The 25,878-nt window shown below is 43.4% G+C and overlaps 1 protein-coding gene across 1 annotated transcript in view; it reads left to right on the top strand.

The window, feature by feature from the left end:
• RHBDL2 (rhomboid like 2) overlaps positions 1-25,878 on the top strand; it is a 48,751-nt gene that overhangs the window by 2,960 nt on the left and 19,913 nt on the right. The window contains exons 2-4 of the mRNA XM_032432683.1: positions 18,658-18,924; positions 21,737-21,885; positions 25,233-25,345. Coding sequence (XP_032288574.1) covers positions 18,679-18,924; positions 21,737-21,885; positions 25,233-25,345 — 508 coding nt within the window. The 5' untranslated portion in view covers positions 18,658-18,678. The remainder of the gene's footprint in view (positions 1-18,657; positions 18,925-21,736; positions 21,886-25,232; positions 25,346-25,878) is intronic.

Consider the following 25,878-nt stretch of genomic DNA (forward strand, 5'->3'; position numbering starts at 1 on the left):
TCCTTCCTTCCTTCCTTCCTTCCTTCCTTCCTTCCTTCCTTCCTTCCTCCCTCCCTCCCTCCCTCCCTCCCTTCCTTCCTTCCTCCCTCCCTCCCTTTCTTTCTTGGCTTCATTCCCAACGTGCAGCTTGAACTCAAGACTCTGCGGTTAAGAGTTGCATGCTCCACTGCTGAGCCAGCCAGGAGTCCCTAACTCTGCTTTCATTATTTCCCTTCTCTAGCTCTACTAGATTTGTCCTGAATCTTTCTATGGTGCATTGCTCGGGGCTATAAAAACCAGAAGGACAACTGGAGAATGCTTTGTTCCTGAGAGATCAGATAAGATAAACTGAAGGGGTGGTACCTTACTGCAGACTCTTAGAATTTACTTTTCATTTTATTTTATTATTATTTTTTAAGTAAGCTGTACACCCAATGTGGGTCTTAGACCCATGACCCTGAGATTTGAGAGCACATACTCTACCGACTCGGCCAGCCAGGCACCCCAGCAACTAGAGGTTTAATAGGCTGCCCAAGGTCACAGAACTATTAAGTGGCAGAATCAGGACTTGAACTCCAGAACCTCTCCTCTAGAATTTGTGCTCTTATCCATTATCCTACTCTACTTTAATTGAAGTGCCTTAGCTCTTTATCTGTGTATTGTAGAATTAATTGGGACCTGAACTGGTTGTCATGGGGATATAGATAAACTCATTTATAGAAATTTTAAAAAATAAAGGTGGATTTTTCTTACAGACAGAAAATGATTCTGCTTTGGCTAATTGGTTGGACAGTGAGCACTGGCTTTGACAATTGGATTACATGGCAGACATTTTCCAAAAACTGAACAAACTAAATCTGTAATTCCAAGGCTTAGATATCTAAACATATCTAAAGCATGTTTCTAATAAGACTATGCCAGAAAATTCTGTCTTGGAACCTATTTTAACTTGTGAAAAAGATCTTATTCATTATCATACAATGTGTGCGAGGGTCATAGCTTTTTCAAAATCTAATGGGGATTCGTGAGCAAAACAACGTGAAGACTTCTGGCATATGGCTCATACACATCACTGGCCATGTGTGTCATGCTGGGGATGAGGCTCCTGATCAGGTGAGCTGAAGTGGCTTGTCCACAGGTAAGCAGAGGCAGAAGTGAAGCAAGATCAGGCATTTCTGATGCTATGATTTCTATTACTCCATACTTTCTACCTTCTTCATTTCTTGATGCTTTATTCAGCAAACATTTACTGAGCACCTACAAATGGAGTAAAAACTACACATTTTCTACTTTTTCTGGAATTTATATTCTAGTAGAAAAGACAGCGAATAAACATATCCGATATTTTTAGATAGTGACAAGTGCTGGGAGCAAATAAGCAAGGGAATGTGCTAGAATATATGCGGTGGGCAGAGGGGTGGGTCAGGGGAGACTTCCTAGAGAGGTGCTCTTTGTTATGAAGGATGTAGCCTTGTGTATATATGTTAGAGTGTGTGGGAGGGGTGGAGGAGAGAGGTTAAGGTCAACAGAACAGCAAGTGCAAAGACCCTGAGGCAGGAGAGAGCTTGGGGTATTCTTGGGACAGGAAGAAGAACTGTGGAAAACAATATGGAGGTTCCTTAAAAAATTAAAAATGAAAATAGCATATGATCCAGTAATTCTAATTCTGGGTATTTACTTGAAGAAAACAAAAAACACTAATTCAAATAGATGTATGCACCCCTATGTTTATTGTAGCATTATTTACAATAGCCATGATATGGAAGCAACCTAAGTGTCCATCAGTAGATGAATGGGTAAAGAAGATGTGATATATATATATAATGGAATACTACTCTGCCATAAAATAGAATGAAATCTTGCCATTTGTAACAACACGGATGGACCTAGAGGGTATTATGCTAAGTGAAATAAATCAGACAGAAAGACAACTACCATATGATTTCACTTATATGTGGAATCTAAAAAACAAAGCAAATGGATAAACAGATAAACAAAAACAGAAACAGACTCATAAATACAGAGAAGAAACTGATGGTTGCCAGAGGAGAGGGGGCATGAAGGGATAGGCGAAATAAGTGAAGGGGATTGAGGGGTTAAACTTCCACTTATAAAATAAATAAGTCACGGGGATGAAAAGTACAGCATAGGGAATATAGTCAATAGCACTATAATGATGTTGTATGGTGATAGATGGTAACTACACCTATTGTGGTGAGCATTTTGTAATGTATATAATTGTCAAGTCGTATATTATACACCTGAGACATAATATTGTATGTCAACTATACTTCAATAAAAAGATACATATATTTGTATATAAAAGAAAGAACAGAGATGTTGCGGGGAGTGTGGTAAAATTCCACAAAGAAGACAGGAGCTAGGTCATGCAGGACCTTACCAGCCCTGGTAAGGATCCTGTATTTATCTCGAAGACAGTGAGAAACCATTGAGAGGTTTTGAGTAGAGAGTTGCTCTACTCTGATTTATGGTTGTGTTTGTTTGCTTTGGAGGGGGCAGGAGTAGAAACCGAGATGGAGAATATTTCAGGTAGGACACCAGCAGTCTACTCTATGGAGGGATACCAAGATGAACAATGTCAATGGGGAGGCAGAATGGTACGGGATGCCATTCTGTTGCTCTGGAATCTGGGCAGAGTCCAGCTGAGCAGTTCTGCTCTGTGTGGTGTTGGTTGGCTGGGGGTCACCGACTTGGCGGTCTTCAGTTGGTGGATGAGCCGGGCTGTAAGGTCTAAGAAGGCTTCACTTAGGGGTGCCTGGGTGGCTCAGTTGGTTGAGCGTCGGACTCTTGGTTTCAGCTCAGGTCATGATCTCAGTGAGGGTCCTTAGAGTGAGCTCTGTGTCTACTTGGAGATTCTCTCCTCTCCCTCTGCCCCTCCCCCTACTCCCACATGCACACATTGTCTCTCTCTCTCAAATAAATAAATCTTAGGAAAAAAAAAAAAGGCCTTACTTACGCATAGGTCTGGCACCCCCATGCTCTTCCGCATGACCTCTCTCTCCACACGAATAGATTGGGCTTCATCATAACATGGTGGCTTCAGGGTAATCAACCTTTTTTAATTAATTAATTATTTATTTATTTATTATTTTTTTTCCCACAACTTCACAACTTTCTTTTTTTTGACTTTCACAAGAACTTTATTTTTTTAATTTAAATTCAATTAATTAACATATCATGTATTATTAGTTTCAGAGGTAGAGGTCAGTAATCATTGGTCTTATATAATACCCAGTGCTCATTACATCACATGCCCTCCAACCTTCTTTTTTAATTATTATTTATTTATATATTTTTATTTATTTATTTATTTATTTTTATTTTTATTTTTTTAAAGATTTTATTTATTTATTTGAGAGAGAGAGAATGAGAGAGAGCAAGCACATGAGAGGGGGGAGGATCAGAGGGAGAAGCAGACTCCCTGCCGAGCAGGGAGCCCGATGCGGGACTCGATCCAGGGACTCCAGGATCATGACCTGAGCCGAAGGCAGTCACTTAACCAACTGAGCCACCCAGGCGCCCTATTTATATATTTTTAAAGTAAGCTCTACGCCCTATGTGGGGCTTGAACTCATGATCCCAAGACGAAGAGTTGCATGCTCCACTGACTGAGCCAGCCAGGCACCCCAGTAGTCAACCTTCTTATGGTCTTAGGCTTCCAAGAAGAACAAGAGTGGGGCTGCAGATCTCTTAGGGCCTGGCCTTGGGATGTACTACTTCTGCCACATATTACTGGTCAAAACCTGTCACAGGGCTAGCCCAGATTCAAGGGCAGGAGAAACGAACCCCACCTCTTAGTGGGAGGAATGGCAAATAATATACTCCATCTTTAATCTGTCACACGAAGCTTCTGGGAACTGATTAACCATAATCACCCTGATGGTGCTGAGTCACTTATAAATCTAAACCATAGTATACTGTGCTGGGACAATTTATAGATCTTTATTCCTCACCGGATAGGGAGGACCTAGGAATAGGAGGTGTTTTTTTTGTTTGTTTGTTTGTTTCTTACGTTTCCAGAGCCACATATAGAAGACGTTCAGGGAATGCTCGTCCAGTGAATGCATACATCACATAAGAATTCATTGCTTATCAAACCACAGTATACATACGAATCCGCTGAAGTGCTGTCAAAAAGGCATGCAGATTCCTGGGCAAGACCCCAGCCCAGACCCTCTGAATCCAGATCTCTAGGGTAGGGGTTTTTAGTCTGGGCTACACATTAAAATATACCAGTATTCAGGCCCTAGCTCCAGGGGCTCTGATGCCATTGGTGGATGAGCTGGGCTCATGAGCCCAGACGTCAATATTTTTTTACAATCTTCTCAGATCATTTGATGTAGGTGGTCTATGAGAGGTGACTGTCCTCAGTTTGCCCGGGATTGTCCTGATTTTAGCACCCCAAGTCCCACGTCCCAAGAAATCCCTAGTCCTGTGCAAACTCTCACAGTTGGTCACTATCGATGGACCACGATTCAAGAAACATTGTAGAAGAGGCGGTGAAAGCCCTTTTGAAGAATAACTACAAATATCTAATGAGAGCAATGCTTCTGCCTCCTTACTTAGGGGACTGACAGCGTAGTATCGAAATGCTGTCAAACAGAGTCAACTCCTCGAATGAAGGCGAGATGGCTCAGGGTCAGTGTTTTCCTTCAGCTCTGTACTCTGGTAGACTTGGTTAACCTACTTAAATAGGGTGTCCATCTCTGGGAAATCTTCCAGACTATATTCCTTAGTGTACATGAGGCAGCTTTGGAAGCCTGACCACAGTCAGCAAGGATGATGTGTGGAGGATAGTAGGAGACACCAGATGAAGTTCTTGTGTCTCTATGCCTGTGTGTATTGTTATTACTATTACTTATATTGTAATAAGGTACAAAGTTATATGTCCTCTCTTAGGTAGCGCTGGGGGAAGTAGTGTGGATAGTGGAGAGCCCATCTAGCCTCAGAAAGATGGGTTTGGGTCTCAGCTTTGGTGTGACTAGGTAGGTATATGATCACGGGTGCCTCTTTTGCTTTAGTTGTTCATCTATAGAATGGGCCTAGTAATGACGTCATCCTCATAGGGAGGATCCGTTGAAATAGTATAAGTGAAAGTGGCTGGAGCCTGGGAAGGGGGGGTAGTGTGATTGTTGTTGAGTGGGAGAGATGCAAAGAAATTATTCTGCTGAGAGGCCTTGCTCAGGACCAAGGCCCTGGCCCCCCCACCCTGAACCACAGCCCCAGTTGTGTGGGATTCCAAGGAAGAAGCTTTTAACATGTCGTGGGCATGCACAGACCTCAGGAAGCAGTGTCTCTACCTTAGTTGCCCTCACAGAGAGTGCAAGTTTGCTTTGCTTTAGGAATAAGAAAAACTTTTGGAAAAGGGGGTTTGTGAAGGCATTTTTTTGTTTTTAAATCGTTCGCTTATTTATTCCAAGTGTATTCTCAGAGATGTAGCAAAAAGAAACCAACCTCAGCCACAAACCCATAATATTGAAAAGCTGGTTCTTAATTTCTGTAGCTAAAAGTACTCTTTCAGTCTATAACCACAGAGATTGCTGCAGGCCTCTGGAACGCGGCATAATGATGGTTTGCAGTGTGATGAAGCCCAATCCGTGGCCTCTCCAATTACCCAGGTTGCCTAGCAACACCACCAAAAGCCTCCCCACCAGGCCCGGCTGGGCAAAAATTAGGTACACCAAGCACAGCCCGCCGCCCAGCCTCCTGGGCTCCCAGGCCACATGAAGGCTAGACTCAGCCTTGGCAGGGGCCCGCCTGGTACCAACGAATGGGTGGGGCCAGCTGTTTAAAGAAACAATTCAGATATTTAAAACCTACTCATGTGAATGCAGCTAGGAAAGCTGCACAAACTAATGATCCAAAGTCTCTTCTGCCAAAGAGGAGTTGTCCTAAGGTGGGTGGCCTTGCCTGTGCTCTCCTGGGTGAGGTGAAGAAGGGAAGGTGAGCCTGACTTAGACGTTTGGGTTCTCAGAGAGGCAAGTCCTTTTCCTTTCCTGGGTGCCTGTGTCCATCTTGACTCCCTGTGGCAGCAGTGGGAATGCTGGGGATTCCCAGCCCCAGACTCTGGGCCGATGACCTGCTGCTTCGACAGCCCCCATTCGGAGACTCCTGGGCTCTAGTCCGGGTCTGTTTGGGCAGCTGGAGGAAGAAGCAGGAGATTAGGGAAGAGGGAAGAATGGTGCATAGAAATCACAAGGCAGAGGAACGCTCAAGGTCTGTGGAGTGAGACGCCCCGGGCTCCTCTCCCAGCCCTCCCCTCACTGGCTGCATGATCTTGATCAAGATCCTTTGGAAGCCTGAGTTTCCTTATCTATACAATGGGGATGTTATTGTCTTATTTTATTTTTTTATTTTCATTTTTTGTTATTATCCTGTTTTATAAGGTGGTTGTGAACATTAATGAAGAGAATGCTCATCAAATGCTTAGCATAGAATCTGGCATGTAGTAAGTGCTCACTATTTTTTTTTTTTTTTTAAATTTATTTGACAGAGAGACACAGCGAGAGAGGGAACACAAGCAGGGGGAGTGGGAAAGGGAGAAGCAGGCTTCCCGCTGAGCAGGGAGCCCGATGCGGGGCTCCATCCCAGGACCCTGGGATCATGACCTGAGCCGAAGGCAGACACTTAACCGACTGAGCCACCCAGGTGCCCCTATTTTTTTTTTTTTTAAGATTTATTTATTTATCTGAGAGAGTGAGCGAGAGAAAGAGAGAAGGAGCAGGAGGAGGGGCAGAGGGAGAAGCAGACTTCCTGAAGAGCAGGGAGCCCGATGCGGGACCCTGGGATCATGACCTGAGCCGAAGGCATCCGCTTAACTGACTGAGCCACCCAGGTGCCCCTAGTAAGTGCTCACAATTATGGCAACTCTTATTATTTCATTTGCTTCTTACAATAATTCTGTAAGATACTGAGGGGAGAAAGGGGGTCTATTTTACAGCCGAGGAAACTGAGGCACAGTGAAATTAAGGGGTATGCTGGGAGCAGAACTTGGTTCTTCACAGTGCCAAACACAAAGTCAGGTGACAAGCCCTTTCGTAGCCATTACAGAATGGTGGCTTTGCCTGTCTCCTCTGATGGCTCAGTGATGGCAGAATGATAATGGGGTGAGGGGGTAGGGTGTAGAGGAAAAGGGTGGTGGAAGGCACTTTTCAACATAAAGTGATATAAGACTCTTGGTTGATGTGGTCTGGATAGAATTCCCCTCTCCTTCCTTCCAGTATTCTTTTATTTTTTTTATTTTTTATTTTTTTAAAGATTTTGTTTATTTATTTGAGAGAGAGAGAATGAGAGAGAGCACATGAGAAGGGGGAGGGTCAGAGGGAGAAGCAGACTCCCGGCCGAGCAGGGAGCCCAATGTGGGACTCGATCCAGGGACTCCAGGATCATGACCTGAGCCGAAGGCAGTCGCTTAATCAACTGAGCCACCCAGGCGCCCCCTTCCAGTATTCTTTTAAATAAATTTTTTTTTTTGGAATAATTTTAGATTTACAGAAAAGTTGCAGAGAATTTGTTTACCCTTTACGCAGATGCTAGTATTTTCTGAAAACACCTCCTGTGTGCCAGGAACTTTCTGGGCAGAAGGAATACAGCAATAAAACTATCTCTGCTCTCCATGGGAAGATCCCAGAGTTTGTGAGAGGAGTGGACCCTGGAGTCCTTAGTTTGTGGTTCTCGAAGGTATTGCTGCCTCCATGTCACTTGTCAGAGATCTGCTAAATCTATTAAATTAGTGTTTTCAGGAGCGCCTGGGTGGCTCAGTCGTTAAGCGTCTGCCTTCGGCTCAGGTCATGATCCCAGGGTCCTGGGATCGAGCCCCGCATTGGGCTCTCTGCTCCGCGGGAAGCCTGCTTCTCCCTCTCCCACTCCCCCTGCTTGTGTTCCCTCTCTCGCTGTGTCTCTCTCTGTCAAATAAATAAATAAAATCTTTAAAAAAAAAAAAAAAATTAGTGTTTTCAGGAGTGGGGCCCAGGAAGCTGTATAAAAACAAATGTTGAAAAAACAAACGTTCGAGGGGATTCTAAGGCAGAACTTGTTTGGGGAATTCGTGGTCTGGTGCAGCGTGTCCATTTCCCTGTGCAGGTGAGAGAGCACCATGGCTCAGAGCGTGGAAGCCACTGGACCCAGCTCACACAGCCAGGAAGTGGCAGAGTCTAGACCAGAAAGCAGGTCTTCTGGTTCTGTGCTCTCCTTACACTGTGATTCCCTAACGCAGAACAAGAAATGAGTTTAACTTGCAACAGGAACACCCCAGGTAGAATTTAGAAGAGTTTCTTGGGTATTCAGGTGTTACTAGTTAGGTTCTTGGCTGCAAGGGACAGAAACGGATTCTGGCTGATGACTCCTGTAAATGAGTTTTATTGCAAACACATTGGGTAGGGAAAGAAAAATGATTTCTCGACTCCTACTCACACTTCTGATGCCAAATATGTGGGTTTTTCACGCCAAGCAATTCTGACACCAACTACCCCCCTGGTTAAGGGCTCAGTGTCCTCTGACTGCTCCCCACTTAAGACGCCAGGTGCGAGTCTGGGCTTCTGATCAACTGGCTATTAATTGGGGTTCCTATGACCCCCTCCTTGGGCTTAATAATTTGCTAGAACAGCTCACGGAATTTAGGAGAGGGCTTTACTTATTATTATTGTTTTTTTTATATAAAGGATACAACTCAAGAACGGCCAAATGGAAGAGATGCATGGGGCAAGGTGGATGGGAAAGGATGCAGAGCTTCCACGCGCTCTCTGGGTGTTTCATTCTCCCAGCGCCTCACTGTGTTTACCAACGTGGAAGCTCTCTGAATCTTCTGTTTAGAGTCTTCATCGAGGTTCCATTACATAGGTGTGATTGGCTATTGACCATTGCTGATTAAACTCAATTTCTAGCCCTTCTTCCCTTGCTGGAGGTGGGGCTGAAAGTTCCAACCCTCTAATCACATGGTTATTTCCTCAGGCAACCAGCCCCCATCCTGTGGGAGTCGCTTCCTTGGAGCACCAGCTCAGGTCTGGTTCAAAGGGGCTTATATGAATAACAGAAGATGCTCCTCCCACCCCTGTTCCTCAGGAAATTCCAAGGGTTTTAGGAGCTCTGTGCCAGGAACTGGGGGTGAAGACCAAATAGATATATCTTAGTATATCACAGTATCACAGGTAGATTACAGAATCATTGGAAGGCTGCAGAAACAAGGTTTGGGAAACACGCTGAGACGAAAGGAGACCAGGTACCTAGATCTACACCAAAACCACGTTGCAGGGCCAGGTAGGTGAAGCAGGCCCCATGGCCGCTGTGTGCTCAGTGCGGCAGCCTGCTTGGAAGATACAGCTGGCCTTGGGTGCCCGATGCCACCCTGTCCCCAACTGCGTGCACACTGGATATGCTGCTTTATAGTGCACCGCTGTAAAGAACTTAGACAGTCTTCAAGCTCCAGCCTCAAAAATCCTAAGCCAGTGCGGCTGATTGGTGAAGCCAAAGTCACGACCTGAGCCTTAGCTGCCTAGGGACCTGGAACCGAGAGGACTGGGGATTTTTACCTTCCGTAGCGGGATGGTCCTTGCTGCCCGCCAGGATTCATGAGATGTAGAATTCCCCAAGAACCCTGACAAATGGCCATTATGTAAGTGTTATCAAAAGAAGACACTGGGAGCCCTTGACATTTGCAGCTTCAACACTTACGGTTTTTGCATTTCATTAGCTACTCCCAAAGGCCCTTTGTAAATGGATGTGAATTGAATGACTTTGCTGGAGCCAGTCATTTCCTAGTGAGTGAGCCAGGCCTGCCGTGCCACTTGGACATCTCACGGGATTTCACTCTTCTCTACGAGTTCCAGCCTGTAGGTAACCTGCGTGCGGTGACTAAAATCTTTGTTTCTTGTTGGAGGAGTAGAAAAGACTCCTAAAAATAAATCACTTGATAGTGCTAGAAATAGAAATGAGAAGAAAGTGAAGAAGCCTGAGAAACTGACTTTTTTTGTGTGTGTGGCCACAAATAGAAGTTTCGGATAAACTTGGCATGGAATGTCAAGTTCAGCGGTGCCTAGGATCTCTGATACCAAGCGATCTACCATGTGTGTCACATAGATACAAGGAAAAGTGCTTTGGGAAGTTTTTTTTTTTTAAGATTTTATTTATTTATTTGACAGAGAGAGACACAGAGAGAGAGGGAACACAAGCAGGGGGAGTGGGAGAGGGAGAAGCAGGCTTCCCGCGGAGCAGGGAGCCTGATGCGGGCTCGATCCCAGGACCCTGGGATCATGACCTGAGCCGAAGGCAGACGCTTAATGACTGAGCCACCCAGGCGCCCCAGGAAGTTATTTTAATGAGTGCTTCAGCCAGTGCAGAAACTGCTCCTCGAGAGAGAGGTTAAACTTTACTTAAAGATGAAGAGGCACAATTAACTAACCGAGGTTCTATTTTCTTTTCTTCTTTGGGACCTTGGGTGCAAAGTGTTGAACATAGTTAATTAATACTCCTCACACAACAAACTTTATAAATAAGTTTACATCTGCATTTATAGAATTATTTAGGGTCTGAAATACAATCACTTAAAAACTTTACGGTTATAATTTATAACATAATTTTGGGAGACACTATGTGGTATATTAAGGCTCCTGAAACGTCTTTGGAAAGAATCCCTTGCCATTGTCAAGGATCTCCCGTGTAAATCTCCTTATGGAAATCTTTTTTTCTACATTTTTTTTTTTTTAAAGCAGAAGAGTGTTCTGGGTAAATGAGCACGGCTCCACCCTTTCCAATCCTTGGCCAACACAATGGCTTCATGATTCATAACCTGAGCAATGCTTATCCCAGATAAAGTCAGGATGTAGGGAAGTTCTTTCCACTTTTCCTCTTAAGAATACTTCCCAGGGCGTCTGGCTGGTTCAGTTGGTAGAGCATGTGACTCTTGATATCAGGGTTGTGAATTTGAGCACCATGTTGGGTGTGGAGCCTACTTGAAAAAAAATAAAAATAAAAAAGGAAACTTGCCAACCATGAAGGGAAGGTCTTTGGCTTTTGGTTCACAGGGGGAATATCATTTTTTTAAAAAGATTTTATTTATTTATTTGACAGAGAGAGAGACAGCGAGAGAGGGAACACAAGCAGGGGGAGTGGGAGAGGGAGAAGCAGGCTTCCCGCTGAGCAGGGAGCCCGATGCGGGGCTTGATCCCAGGACCTTGGGATCATGACCTGAGCCGAAGGCAGACGCTTAACGACTGAGCCACCCAGGCGCCCCAACATCCTTTTTAACAATCTACCCTCATTGTTCCATACTAGTAGGATGAGAACTTTCCACAGCAGTGCCCCCCAGTTTTGATCTGTATGTGTGTGTGCATGTGTGTGTGAGAGAGACAGAGACCGAGAAAGAGAGATGGATTTCAACAAATTGTTGACCACCATCCGCTAAAGATAAAAGGTAGGAGGTGAGGCATAACATCAAGCCAACATTAAAGAAAGCCCAAGAAACTCGGATGATCTTTGCTTAGTGGGTAAGAAAGCACAGTCAGTGCAGTAAATAATTCCACTCCATAGGTAACACCGTGATGAGAGTGACCAAGTGAATAATTTGATAGCTGAGATGCTTTTATATCTGTTAGACTATATGATGTGTTGTAATCATTGCTGAGTTGTTTTGAGATTCCTGCTTCATTTAATTGGGACTTCAAAAATTCTGGTAATCTGATGTATGCTTCCAGAGACTCTATCCCCACTCTGACCTGTAGAGCCTATGGAGTATCTGGACCACATGCATGCAAGGACAAAATTAATGGTTATAACCTTAGATTAGCCTGGAGAGGAAAACCTTGGACCCAGGAGCAGTGGTGCTGGTGAGCAGATTTCAGCACAGTATAAGGAAGAACTACCTAAGAATTAGAACTGTCAGGGGGAGCCTGGGTGGCTCAGTCGTTAAGCGTCTGCCTTCGGCTCAGGTCATGATCCCAGGGTCCTGGGATCGAGCCCCGCATCGGACTCCCTGCTCGGCGGGAAGCCTGCTTCTCCCGCTCCCACTCCCCCTGCTTGTGTTCCCTCTCTCGCTGTGTCTCTCTCTGTCAAATAAATAAATAAAATCTTAAAAAAAAAAAAAAAGAATTAGAACTGTCAGAAAATACAACAACCCTATTGAAGTATATTCTGGTTCTTTGTCATTTTTCACTACTGTAAGTAGTTCTGCACTGAACATCTTTGAAATATAGCTTTGTGTACTTCTCAAATACATTTGCAGGATAGATTCCTAGGAGTAGGGTGATTCCATTGAAAGGTATATGCTTTTCATATTTTCTGGGTACTACCCAATTGCCTTCCAAAAAGACTGCACCTATTTCCCACAGCCTCATGAGTATGGATAATCCTTTTCTTTCTTTCTCTTTTTTTTGGATAATCTTTTTCATTGTTTGATCAGGAATGTTTCCAAGGTGGTGAACTGTGCTCAGGAATTCAGGTGTGGGAGCAGAAGATAAACAGGAGTGGGAGGGCCAGGGAATGCCAGAGTCTGGAAGCTCACCTGTGAGCATTGAGCAGCAGATGTCGGAGAGATGCTTAATTAAGGAGGGGCCACCGTCTCCAAGAAACAGGGCACACAGACAGGGCTCGAAGTCAGAGTGTGACCATCATTGAGAAGAGAGGTAAAACCAACATGCTGCAGTTACTACCAACATTTTCGTCTGTTGCTAGCGTCTGAAGTAGCTGGAACTACAGGTCAGATCTCTTTGCTGTGTGCGCCAAGGAAGAAAGCAGACCCGCAGTGAGTTTTGGCGAAGCTGAATGGGTCAGATATCTTTGCAGCACAGGAAATCCATTTCTCTAAACTACCTAAAATGCTGGGCTTGACTCTGTAAAATTTCTAGAAAATTTGAAATCTAGAGAAAAAATTTTGAGGAAATGTAATCCTTAGTATTTTTTTAGCTCCTTTTTTAGCTATAAAGTTGTATTAACAATGTAGAATTTAATTTCCTCATAAAGTGATCGTGTATGGTATTTGAATTTACAGTAGGACTCATTAATACAATGTTAATCATCCCTAACTGAACTTATTTTTATTTATTTATTTAAACATTTTATTTTACTTTTTTAAAAGTAATCTCTACACCCAACATGGGGCTCAAACTTACAACCTTGACATTAAGTTGCATGCTGTACTGACTGAGGTAACCAGGTGCCCTTGAACTAACTATTATTAATTTTTAAAGATTTTATTTATTTATTTATTTTAGAGAGAGAGAAAGTGCTAGCGGGGGTGGGGGATGGAGGAGCAGAGGAGAAGGAAAAGCAGATTCTTCCCTGAGTGCAGAGCCTGATGTGGGGCTCGATCTCTCAACAGTGAGATCATGACCTGAGCCTAAACCAAGAGTCGTACGCTCAACCCACTGAGCCACCCAGGTGCCCCTGAACTTACTTTTATTTTTATTTATTTATTTATTTAAAAAAAATTTTTTTTAAAAGATTTTATTTATTTGAGAGAGAGAGAGAATGAGAGAGAGAGCATGAGAGGGGGGAGGGTCAGAGGGAGAAGCAGACTCCCCGCTGAGCAGGGAGCCTGATGCGGGACTCGATCCTGGGACTCCAGGATTATGACCTGAGCTGAAGGCAGTCGCTTAACCAACTGAGCCACTGAACTTACTTTTAAAATGCTTGAATATTTGCTGTTAAAAGCTACAGATCTTAAATCCACATTGTTTTGCCAATTATGAGAAGTTGTGAATCTAGAAATAATCAACATCATTCAAGGAAAATTAATGAAATAGTTAGGTCTACAGACTCAGTGTCTGACCCAGGGAGGTTGGGTAAGTGGGAGGGTGGAAGATGTAGGGGAGGGAACTTTCTTCTCAGAAAAGTTGCTGGGGAAAAGTAATATAAAAGGGGATTTCTCTTCTTCCCTAAATTTACTGAATATGATCTATTGTAATGTGGAAACTGCCTAATGAACTATTTTTAAAAACAAATTCAATAGGAGTTGATTCCCAGTAACTTGCAGTGTGAAAATAGGCCCTACACTTAGCCCCATCCCTTTTGTCTTTCCATCCTTCCAGCCAACCATCCACACACCCACTCATCCATCTATAGTGAATAATAACTAACAATTATGGAGTGTTTACTATGTGCCAGATACTATTCTAAGTGCTTTACATGCATTGCCTTGAACAATCTTTCCAACAATGCTATAAGGTAAGTTCTATCATTATCCCCACTTTATTTTTATTTTTTTGAATTATCCCCATTTTAAAATGGAATCTGAGAGTTTCCCAATAAATTATAGAATTACTGTATAGCTCAGCAATTCCACTCCTAGGAACATACCCCAAATAACTGAAAACAGGAATTCAAACAATGCACAGGGGTGTTCATAGCAGCTCCATTCATAGTAGTCAAAGATGGAAACAATCTAAATGTCCTTCAACAGACGAATGGATCAACAAAATGTGTTTATAGGGGCACCTGGATGGCACGGTCGGTGAGCATCTGACTCTTGGTTTTGGCTCAGGTCATGATCTCAGGGTCCTGGGATCGAGCCCCACGTGGGGCTCTGTGCTCAGCATGGAATCTGCTTGTCCCTGGCCCTCTGCTCCTCCCCCTGCTCGTACTCTCTCTCTCTCTCTCTCTCTTGCTCTTTCACTCCATGTATCTCTCAAGTGAATAAATAGAACGTTTTAAAAAATGGGTTTATATATCTATACAATGCAATATTATTTAGCCATAAAAAGGAATGAAATACTGGGGTGCCTGGCTGGCTCAGTCAGTGGAGCAGGTGACTCTTTTTTTTTTTCTTTTTCAAGTTTTTATGCAATTCCGGTTAGTTAACATACAGTGTAATGTTAGTTTCAGGTGTAGAGTTTAGTGATTCATCACTTACATACAACACCTGGTGCTCATCACAACAAGTGCCGTCCTTAATCCCCATCACCTATTTCACCCATTGCCACCTCCCCCTCAAGATGCTTGATCTCAGGGTAGTGAGTTCAAGCCCCATATTTGGGTGTGGCACGTACTTAAAAAAAAAAAAGGAACGAAGTACCGATATAGGGCCACAACCCAGATGAACCTTGAAGACTTACTACTACTGAGAGAAGCCAGACTCAAAAGGCCTCATATCGTATGATTCCATTTTCATGAAATAGCCAGAATAAGTAAATCCATAGAGACAGAAAGCAGATTAGTGGTGGCCATGGGCTGGAGGGAGGTGGCCACAGAGAGATGGCTTAATGGGTATGGGGTTTTTGTCTGAGGCAATGAAAAAGTTCCTGAATGAATAGTGGTGATGGTCGCCTAACACTGTACATGTACTTAATGCCACTGAATTGTACACTTTAAAATGGTTAAGGTGGTAAATTTTATGTTATGTGTATTTTACCACATTTTAAAAAAATGTAATTTGAGGCTCAGAGAATTTAAGTGACTTACCTACATTTACAGCTGACATGTAGTGGAGCTGTGTTCTAATCCCAGTCATCTGGCGCCATGGATCATGTTTTTTAAAAAAATTACAGTGAAGGGCGCCTGGGTGGCTCAGTTGGTTAAGCGACTGCCTTCAGCTCGGGTCATGATCCTGGAGTCCCGGGATCGAGTCCCACATCGGGCTCCCTGCTCGGCAGGGGGTCTGCTTCTCCCTCTGACCCTCTTCCTGCTTGTGCTCTCTGTCTCTCATTCTCTCTCTCTCAAATAAATAAATAAAATCTTTAAAAAAAAAAAAAATTACAGTGAAAAACTTTATTTGGGGTCATTTAAGAAATTTAGATACATAAATAACCTAAGCTGAAAATATCAGTATTCTAAGATATCATTGGTGAAGCACATATTGGTGACACAAACACTAGATCTAATCTTCACAATGACTTTGAAAGTTTCGCATTATTTAGTTTGTGTGTGTGTGTGAAATATACAGAACTTAAAATTTACCATTTTAACCATTTTTAAGTGTACAGCTCAGTGGCATTAACTACATGACATTGTTGTGAAACTCTCACTACCATCCATCTCCAGAACTTTTTTGTCTTCCTAAACTGAATCTTTGCACTCATTAAATACACAACTCCCCATTTTCCGCCATTCCCCCACCCCCTGGCAACCACTATTCTGTGTATGATACCAGGCCCAGAGCCATTGCCTGGGGTTGCAGAGAAGAATAAGATAAGGCCATGCCCCCCGGTCTGTGTTTTTGTCCTCTAGTGACCTTGCCACTAGCTCTTCTTCACTGAGTCAGAGAAGTCCAGCTGCAAGACAAGAGTTCTGTTGAAGCAGGCCGAGGGGATGCCTGTGCGTGGGGAGCAGGAGAAGGAAGTCAGTGAATGAATTATGGTTGAGATGAAAGATGGAGGAAGAGATTTCAACAGGAAAGTCTGTTGGGAATGTTGAAGATGAGAAGAATTGGGAATATAATCATTGCCTTCTTTTTACTTCAGGTAATTCTGAGGAGTACGCGAGATTTTGCAGTGGAGATATGCTTTGAAATGCCAAGGGTGCTCTGCATATGTGCTGTGCATACGTGGTGCTCTCACATCACTCCGGAAGTGGATTTGTTTGAAGGGCATAACTCAGGAGATCAGTTTCAATGGGGCATGCAGATGACTAGCTGGTTAGGGTATCGATTCCTCCTTCAAGACATTGGGCCACAAGGTGGAGGGCAGAAATAGTACAGTAGTTGAGATGTTAGGATCAGGTAAAGGCGTCATAGATATGGCTTTATTAGTTTTTTAAAAAATTAAAATAGTAATACATACTTTAAAAAATCAAATAAGGGTGCCTGGCTGGCTCAATCGGTAGAGTGTGTCACTTTTTTTTTTTTTAAAGATTTTTTATTTATTTATTCATTTGAGACAGAGAGATACAGAGAGAGAGCATGAGTAGGGGGAGAGACAGAGGCAGAGGGAGAAGCAGACTCCCTGCTGAGCCGGGAGCCCGACGTGGGGCTTGATCCCAGGACCTGGAGATCACGACCCGAGCTGAAGTCAGTTGCTTAACCATCTGAGCCACCCAGGCGCCCAAGAGTGTGTCACTCTTGATCTTGGGGTTGTAAGTTCAAGATCCACATCAGATGTAGAGATTACTTAAAGACAAACAAACAAAAAAACCAAATATAAACAGAGGTGGATTTTCTCTGAAGCTAATAAAGCTTAAACTTCAGGTCTGTCACTTGCATGGGCTCCTTCAAAGGCTGTGAATCCACTTTTGCAATTTTTATATTTTGTAATTTTAATTTTATATTATTTTTCCCAAAGAAAACCCCCCCAAATTGTTTACACTTCAGGCTCCACAATAGAGGGCAAAAATCTAGTGAATCCCACCATGCAGATAATGATAATTCTCCACATTTCTTCCTGTATGTGTATCAGTACATTACTTTTTACAAAAATTGGATTTTACTCTATGTACTATTTTGCAACATTATTTTTATTATTTTTTTCCCTTCATTTTTGAGGCCCCCCCAACTTTGACCACAGAAACATGTGAATGATTTAAGTAGTTTAACCAGGAGTAAAAAATAACAGAACCAGACCAACAGGAGAAGGCTAGAACATGGCAGAGGGCATGGCACGGGGAAAGGAAAGAGTATGTGGATCAGTCCTCACTGTTACAGACATGCTGCCTTGGTGTCTTATGCACCTGCTTGGTGTCCTCTATCACAGTGTAATGATATAATTATCTGTATGATTTTAATTGACCTCTGCCTCTTCCATTACGTTGTAAACACTTTGGGGTAGATGGTAGCCTGATACATAGTAGGTGTTCCGTAGATATTTACTGAATAAATGCTTGAATAATTGAATGTTGAGGATTGAGTTCAAGGAAATACTTGATGTGGAAATTAGTAGGAACTCTGCCAAGAGCTTCAGATGTCCAAGAGTTGCTGGGAAGATGTGTTTCAGGAAGGGTATTGACCTTGTGCCTGGAGAACCAGTAAGGAATGGCCTTCCTAACTCAAGTGTGCTACAGAATGGGCAGTGCTGGTATTTTAGAAAGGACACTGGCAATTTAGAGAAGGTGTAGGTTTGAATCTTTTGGGGGGGCAGGGTGGGTAGCTCAGTTTTTTATCTATAAATGGGACTACAAATCCCTACCTTCTGGGGTTATTATGGAAGTCCAATGAGTCAATAGATGTGAAAACCCCCAGCTTTGTTCCTGATACACAGTAGATGCCCAGTAAATTATTTTTGATTCTGAATCAGAAATCAGAGACCTATGTTTGGCCTTTGAGTAGAAGCAAGATGAAACTGAGAAGGGAGAGACTGTTTACTCTAGCTGGACAAGACTGGATTCAATTGTGCAGTGTGCATGGTTTAAGCTCTGAGATGCATCACCTCACGACAAAGCCATCTCTTACACTGATGGTTGACTTGACAGTTAGTGGCAGAGGGGAAGGAAAGGGTATACAAGGCAGTTTCTTATTCCAAGGCTCTAGTCCATCCTTTAGGTGGTGGCAATAGATGAAACCAGAAGTGATCCCTGGGGGTCTTCTCCTTCATTTGGGGAGACCCTAGCATTTTGTCATAATTGTACACAGATGATGAGAGTATGGATATTATGAGTATTTGGGTACCAGATCTTCAATTGCCTTCTATTAATATACAGGAAAGGCCTTGGAAACCAATGGTTATACAGAGAGCCCAGGAAAAGAGCCATGACCCAAGGACTATAGGGTTATCTATTTTTCCTTGACATTCATGGCCCTTTCAGGTGGAGGGAGGACCCAGGACAATGGCTGCTGATCGTGATTTGGAGATGGAGGATATGAATCTGAATATGGACAGAGACATGAAAGGGGAGCTGGAAGAAGAGAAGGAAATGAGAGAGGACAGGGGAGGTAAAGATCCCCTCAAGAATAAAAAGGTCCACAGGATTGTCTCAAAATGGATGCTTCCTGAAAAGGTTCGAAGAGCATACCTGGAGAGAGCTAACTGCCTCCCACCCCCTGTGTTCATCATCTCCATCAGCCTTGCCGAGGTGAGTATGTTGGGTGGTGGGCACTAGAGCAAGTACCACTGGGGAACTGCAGAAAGACTGGGGGGAAGGAGAGGGGGCTTCGATCACATCTAGAGAAGAGACTGGATAACATGCAGGAAGAGAGCTTGGTGGTGGCAAGTTCAGCACACACAGAACTCAACCTCACCCTCTCTGGAGCCCCCTTAGGTCTTTCATATGGTCACAGTCACTTTCAGCCAAGGGTTGAGTTTTTTCAAGCAAGTCCCCTGCCCAGCAGTGACTACAATGTTCAGTGGCTTCATTTAATTTTAGTTGCTGGGGCTGTAGAAACCAAATAATCTTGGGGTCACAAATTGGTTTGATCTCATGAACCGACTTAGATTGATTGGTAAGGTCTTTTTGTGGAGCCAACACAGAAGCCTAACCAGAAGAGCTATAGGCTCCCTCCAGATTTCAGTAGGGAAAAAAATGGGATCCCCTACTGATGTCTACTGTGGGCAGCATGTAGTGTGTTTTTAGACTCTGATCTTGTCAGCCCTTTTATTTTCCAGAAAAAGAGTACAAGGCCCAGAGAGGTGGAATGACTTGCCCAAGGTCACATTTAGTGGCTGCGCCAGGACTGGGCTTCTCCTAAGCCTCATTGCACCTGCCATGATGTCTCATAAAAGAATTGGCAGGGGATGGGTATGTGTGGGGTGTGACTTCAGGGACATTAGGAAGTCTCTAATGTAATCCTCTTAATTCCCACGGATGTCTCAGTTTTCTTAACAAGGACTGTATTAGGGTTCTTTAGAAAAATAGAACCAATGGGGTATGTACATACACAAACACATTATCTATCTACTATCTTTCTATCATCTATCTATCATCTATCTATCTATCTGTCATCTATCTATATCTATCCATCCATCCGCCTACCTACACATGCCATCCATCCGTCCATCCATCCATCCATCCATCCACCTACCTACACATGTATATTGAGAGAAAGGTTGATTTTAAGGAACTGGCTCATATCATTATGGAAAATAGGCAAGTTCAAAATCTAGGGTAGGCCAGCAGACTGGAGACCTAGGTGTAAGTGTTACAGTTGGGAGTCCAGAGGCAGTCATACCGGCAGAATTCCCTTTCCCTCAGATGAGGTCAGTCTGTTCTATTAAGGCTTTCAGCTGATATGATGTGATCCCATGTTATGGAGGGTAATCTACTTTATTCAAAGTCTATTGATTTAAACTTTGATCTCATCTAAAAAATATCTTCACAGAAACATCCAGAATGATGTTTGATCAAATTCTTGGCACATTCATATAGCCAAGTTGACACATAACATTAACCAGCATAGGGACCTAGCCTCTTATGGCTCAGATAAAGAAAAGGCTAATGTATCAACGTTTCTGGCACACTCTATCATGTTATCCTTCCAGCCTATGGATTGGCGGGCCTACCCATGGTCCAATCAGGTGTGTGAGTGCTTGGCGAGTGTGGGAATTGGGGAATAATAGGATAAGGTCACGATACCAAATATGACTGCCGTAGCCCGTACTGTGGAGAAGGCAGTTTTCTATAGAAGGGTCGTGGAGCGGGTGCTGAGATACCTATTCTCTCACAGAAAGATCTGTTTTTCAAATAAAAGTTTTTGGAATAAACTTTTCATTTTGGATTAATTTTAGCTTTATAGAAAAGTTGCAAAGATAGTACAGAGAGTTCCTGTATACGTCTCACTTAATTTCTCCCATTACTAATACCTTATATTTCCATAGTACATTTGTCAAAACAAAGAAACTGACACTGGTATACTACTATTAACTAAACTGCGGGCTTCATTTGGAGGTTTTTTTTTAAATTTTTTTTAAAGATTTTATTTATTTATTTGACAGAGAGAGAGACAGCGAGAGAGGAAACACGAACAGGGGGAGTGGGAGAGGGAGAAGCAGGCTTCCCGCTGAGCAGGGAGCCCGATGCGGGGCTCGATCCCAGGACCCTGGGATCATGACCTGAGCCGAAGGCAGACGCTTAACGACTGAGCCACCCAGGCATCCTCATTTGGAGTTTTTAATATGTATTTCTACCAGCTTTCCCATTAATGTCCTCTTTCTTTCCCTTCTGTCCCCTCCAACCCCAAGAATCGCATTCCATTTAGTTGCTGTGGCTCCCCAGTGTCCTCTCACCTGTGACAGTTTCTCAGTCTGTCTTTGTTCTTCATGACTTTGGTAGTCTTGAGGCGTATGGGCCAGGTTTCTGTAGACGATCCCCCAACCTGGGCTTGTTGATGTTTTCCTCATTGATTAGATCAGAGTTATGGGTTTTGGGGAGGAACACACAGAGGCGAAGTGCCTTTCTCCTCATGTCACATCAGGGAGTACGGGACATCCACATGACATCCCTGGCGACACGAGCCTCCATCACTTGGTTAAGGTCGTGTTTGCCGGGCTTCTGTGCTGTAGAACTATTATTGTTCCCTTTCCCTATTCTATTCCTTGGAAGCCAGCAGTGACTTAATTTCATATTAACTTGTAAGTAAAAGACGAAATGGTGGGAATGGGAAGAGGAGGGTGGAGGGTATTTAAGGGGGTAGAGGGGTTCAGAAAGAGTCTTCTTTATATTTGGTCTAGGGCTGCTCCTCATCACTGGAGGAAGTGGGATATGACCACAGTTATATGGTCAGACATTTAACGGCAAGGACATTTAACTCCTGTCATCTTCTGAGCACACGCTGTGGAGGGGCCCACTTGAGAGCTAATCATTTGAAAGCAAGGTAGTAGTGCCCGTGGGCTTTAATAGGACCACCCTCTGCAGAAGGTGGTTAACATTCATGTCTGCCCCTCCCTGGCAGTTGGCGGTGTTTATTTACTATGCTGTGTGGAAGCCTCAGAAACAGTGGATCACCCTGGACACAGGCATCCTGGAGAGTCCCTTTATCTACAGTCCTGAGAAGCGGGAGCAAGCCTGGAGGTTTATCTCCTATATGCTGGTCCATGCTGGGTAAGGAATGATACTAAGTTGCTGAGGTCGGAGGTGACTGCAAGTACTCATAACCCCCAACATTTGGTCGGTGCTTTATTATTGATAAGGCACTTACATGTCAATAATACTCCTGCTGTTTTGTGTCTGAGGTTTCGGGGATGTGGTTACTCGCTCCATATCACTTGGCTAAGTTGCAGAACTAGAACCTCAACCCATTCGTGCTAACTCCAAGTCCAGTGTACTTTATATTGCATTATAACTGCCGGATACTGGTATTTATATAGGGATATTAAATGAGAAGAGACCCCATCATTACTAAACCACACGTATGTTCCCCTAGTTGTTTGATTTTGTTAAAATGTTCCCTGTAGGATATGAATCAGTCCCTCCCTCCCTACCCCTGCCACACACTTAAAAAGAATTAATTCGTGAGCGCTTTGTTGAGTGTATAATACTGTTGTCCATCTGGAATAATATGAGCAACGGGCAATGCAGTGCCTGCCTTTTAGTTATAGCTTCTTACATGCTAATAGTCCTTAATGATCTTGCTCAGAACCCAGGATTCACTATGCCCACTGCAGACAGTGAGCAGCTTGCTGGTGGCCCTGTTCAGATGAGGCCAACTTCATCTGTGTGACCTACCCAGCCCTGGACCTTGAAGGATGACTCTGGCCAGGGGCTAACTAGCCATCCATGGCAGGACACAGGGCTCAGAGGCTTGACAAATAAGGACAAAATTGCTCATTGCCCAGTTTCTATGGATACTTTCAGTTTGGTTTTTCATTTAACATGCTCTGAACAAATGTGGTTCCTGCACTCAAGGACTTTAAAATTATAAGGGTGAACAGTCAAATAGTAAGGCAAGGCCATACGGTTGTTACTTAACTTCTTTGTGCCTCGGTTTCCACATCTGTAAAATGGGGTAATAGTACCTACCTCATAAGGTTGCTGTGATTAAATGAGACAGGGGTTACAATGTAATTTTTGCAGTAGCGGGACACATAGTAGGCCCTCACAAAGAATCCTCAAGGCTGTGTATGACAGGCCACATATGGGGTTGTAGAAGTTCAGAATGCTTCGGGCTGAAAGTAGCCAAAAAATCTAATGGGGGCCTGAACAAATGGAGGTTAATTCTTTACCAAATAAGGAGCCCCGAGGTATGTGGTTAGTTCATCAGTTTAAGGAAGCCAAGCCTCTTGGTTCTGTGCTGGCATCTCTGCTCTTCCCTTGACCTTTGTCTTGTGGTTGCAAGTTGGTGGCTGTAGCTGGGCGTTAAAAGCAGGAAGGGGAAGGGTAGGCCCAAGTGCTGGTGACACCCATCCCTTCCGTCAGGAAAGCAGCTCTCTTACCAGTCTCCCATCGGCCAGAGCCACGGACATGGCTACCCCTCGCAAAGTCAACATGAGCTCTTCTAGCCTCACTAGAGGACGCAGACAAGCGATAAGGAAATGGATGTGGGATTAGTTACTGTAACATAAACAGAAAGACGGAAAGATCAGAATGGGGATGGTTTCCCACATGACCTGGATCCAAGCTGGACCTGGAAGGGCAGATAAAATTTGGATGACAAAAGTTAGTATTTCTATTCCGGGTATATGACAGGATCTCATCCTTATGCCATTTCTGCTCTTGCTATTGCACAGCAGAAAGAACGCTGAGGGCGATTCTTTGGGGTTTTTTTGTCCTACTGGTCACTTCGTCCTCCAGCTGTTCCCAAAGGATAGGATGGGATGGCTTCCTTTGGCTTTGTTCAAATTCACAAAGGGCACATATTTCCAAATACTCTTTATGTCTGATGTCCCCGTAAGACTAGCGCAACTGTCCTTGCTAGACTGTTTGCGCTGAATTACATGTTAACTTCTTGTGTGTCTCTGAAGATGACTTGGGCAGTGATGGTTGTGGCTGGGTGTGCACGTGGTGATGAAGGTAAGTAATCTGTTCTGTAGGCTATGCCCAGAGAGCCTCTGCTGGGTATTTGTTAATAAATTATAATGCAAAACACAATCCTGAAAGCTAATAGGAAAGCTGCTACGTGTTGTGAAAGATCCAACACCTATTTCATTTTTTAACTTTTTGGTTTAATCTGAAATCTCTTAAAAAAAAAAAAAAAAGTCTTGTGCAGTGTAGCAACTAAATTAAGGATGACTATAATGTGGGCATGTACCAAAATACATTCAAAGATTCTCCAGAGATGCCTGTGGGGTTTGACAGGCAAAATAATATGACTTTTATTTAAAAATATTTTTACCTCTTTAAAAACTAGAATAAAAACCACCTGCACTCAAATATGTTACATGCCAAACTGTAGTACATGGGAGATATTAACTTTAGCTAGTGTTACTGGGTAAACTTTCTTTTTTATTCTGGTAAATTGTCTTTTCAACTTTTTAAAAAAAATATTTTAATTATTAATTTGACAGAGAGAGAGAGAGCACAAGCAGGGGCAGTGGCAGGCAGAGGGAGAGGGAGAAGCAGGCTCCCCGCTGAGCAAGGAGCCTGACTCAGGGCTTGATCCCAGAACCCTGGGATCATGACCTGAGCCAAAGGCAGACGATTAACTGAGCCACCCAGGCACCCCTCAACTTTTTAATGTAGAACCGGGGATGGGGTTTCTCTTGCCATCTCTGTTTTATTAAAGAATATCCTAAGATTGCAAGACCCGTTGTTTTTTTTTTTTTTTTAAGATTTTATTTATTTATTTGAGAGAGAGAGAATGAGAGACAGAGAGCACGAGAGGGAAGAGGGTCAGAGGGAGAAGCAGACCCCCAGCTGAGCAGGGAGCCTGATGTGGGACTCGATCCCGGGACTCCAGGATCATGACCTGAGCCGAAGGCAGTTGCTTAAGCAACTGAGCCCACCCAGGCGCCCGCAAGACCCGTTGTTTAAAAACCTATTGAAATTTGGGGTGCCTGGCTGGCTCAGTCGGTAGCTGGGGCGACTCTTGATCTCGGGGTTAAGACTTCCAGCTCCACGTTGGGTGTGGAGCCTACCATGCGTGAATTAGGATTTTCTCAATACCGTGCAACCGAAACAAAATCAGATGCAGGGGGCTGACATAAAATGGCAATTGTCATCTAAGCCCAATTTCAAGTTTTGTTCCTTAAGCCATCCTCATCGCTGTTTGATGTTTTTAGTCACTGTTATAAACCAGAACTTATAAAATAAATGTATACTTCCAAAATGTCCTTTTATCTGTTTTACATATTGAGGCTCCATGTTGAGATTTTATTTAAAAAAAAAAGTCACCTAAAAAAATTAGAAAATGGAATTTGAACTAGAAACAATACACCAATGCCTGTTCATGTCCCAGTGAAATAACTGTGTGGGTTAGTCATAATATTTGCCTACTGTGTTTGTCTCCGCAGAGTTCAGCACCTCGTGGGGAATCTCATCATGCAGCTCGTTTTGGGTATTCCCTTGGAAATGGTCCACAAAGGCCTCCGAGTAGGGCTGGTGTACCTGGCAGGAGTGACTGCAGGTTGGTATCCTGCGGGTAACACAGAATCAGTGCCTCTGCACTCTAAGGAGGCAATGCACAAAGCAAAAGTAATAAACATTTAAGTCAAGATTTACTGCAGGGAACCTGATAAGCGTTAGAAATAAGTTAATTAGGGGCAGCTGGCTGGCTCCGTCGACTGTTGATCGGGGTCATGAGTTCAAGCCCTACATTGGGTGTAGAAATTACTTAAATAAATAAAGCTTCAAAAAAAAAAAAAGAAAGAAAGAAGTTAGCGGGGTGCCTGGCTGGCTCAGTCAGAAGGGCATGCTACTTTTGATGTTTAGGATGGTGAGTTTGAGCCCCACATTGGGTGTAGAGATTACTTAAAAAAAAAAAAAAACCAAAACCCAAAAAACTTTAAAAAGTAATTAGAGTTAAAATATTTGAGATAAGATAAGCAGATAGCATATATATTGGGTAGTGACTTAACAGCCAGATTATGAAGGCCCAGTGTATCAGGCTAGTGATCTTGGGAAGTCACATGAGCAGATTTGCTTTTTTTTCTTTTTTTT

This window comes from Phoca vitulina, unplaced genomic scaffold, assembly GCF_004348235.1.
Source record: "Phoca vitulina isolate PV1807 unplaced genomic scaffold, GSC_HSeal_1.0 scaffold2, whole genome shotgun sequence".
NCBI lineage: Eukaryota > Metazoa > Chordata > Mammalia > Carnivora > Phocidae > Phoca > Phoca vitulina.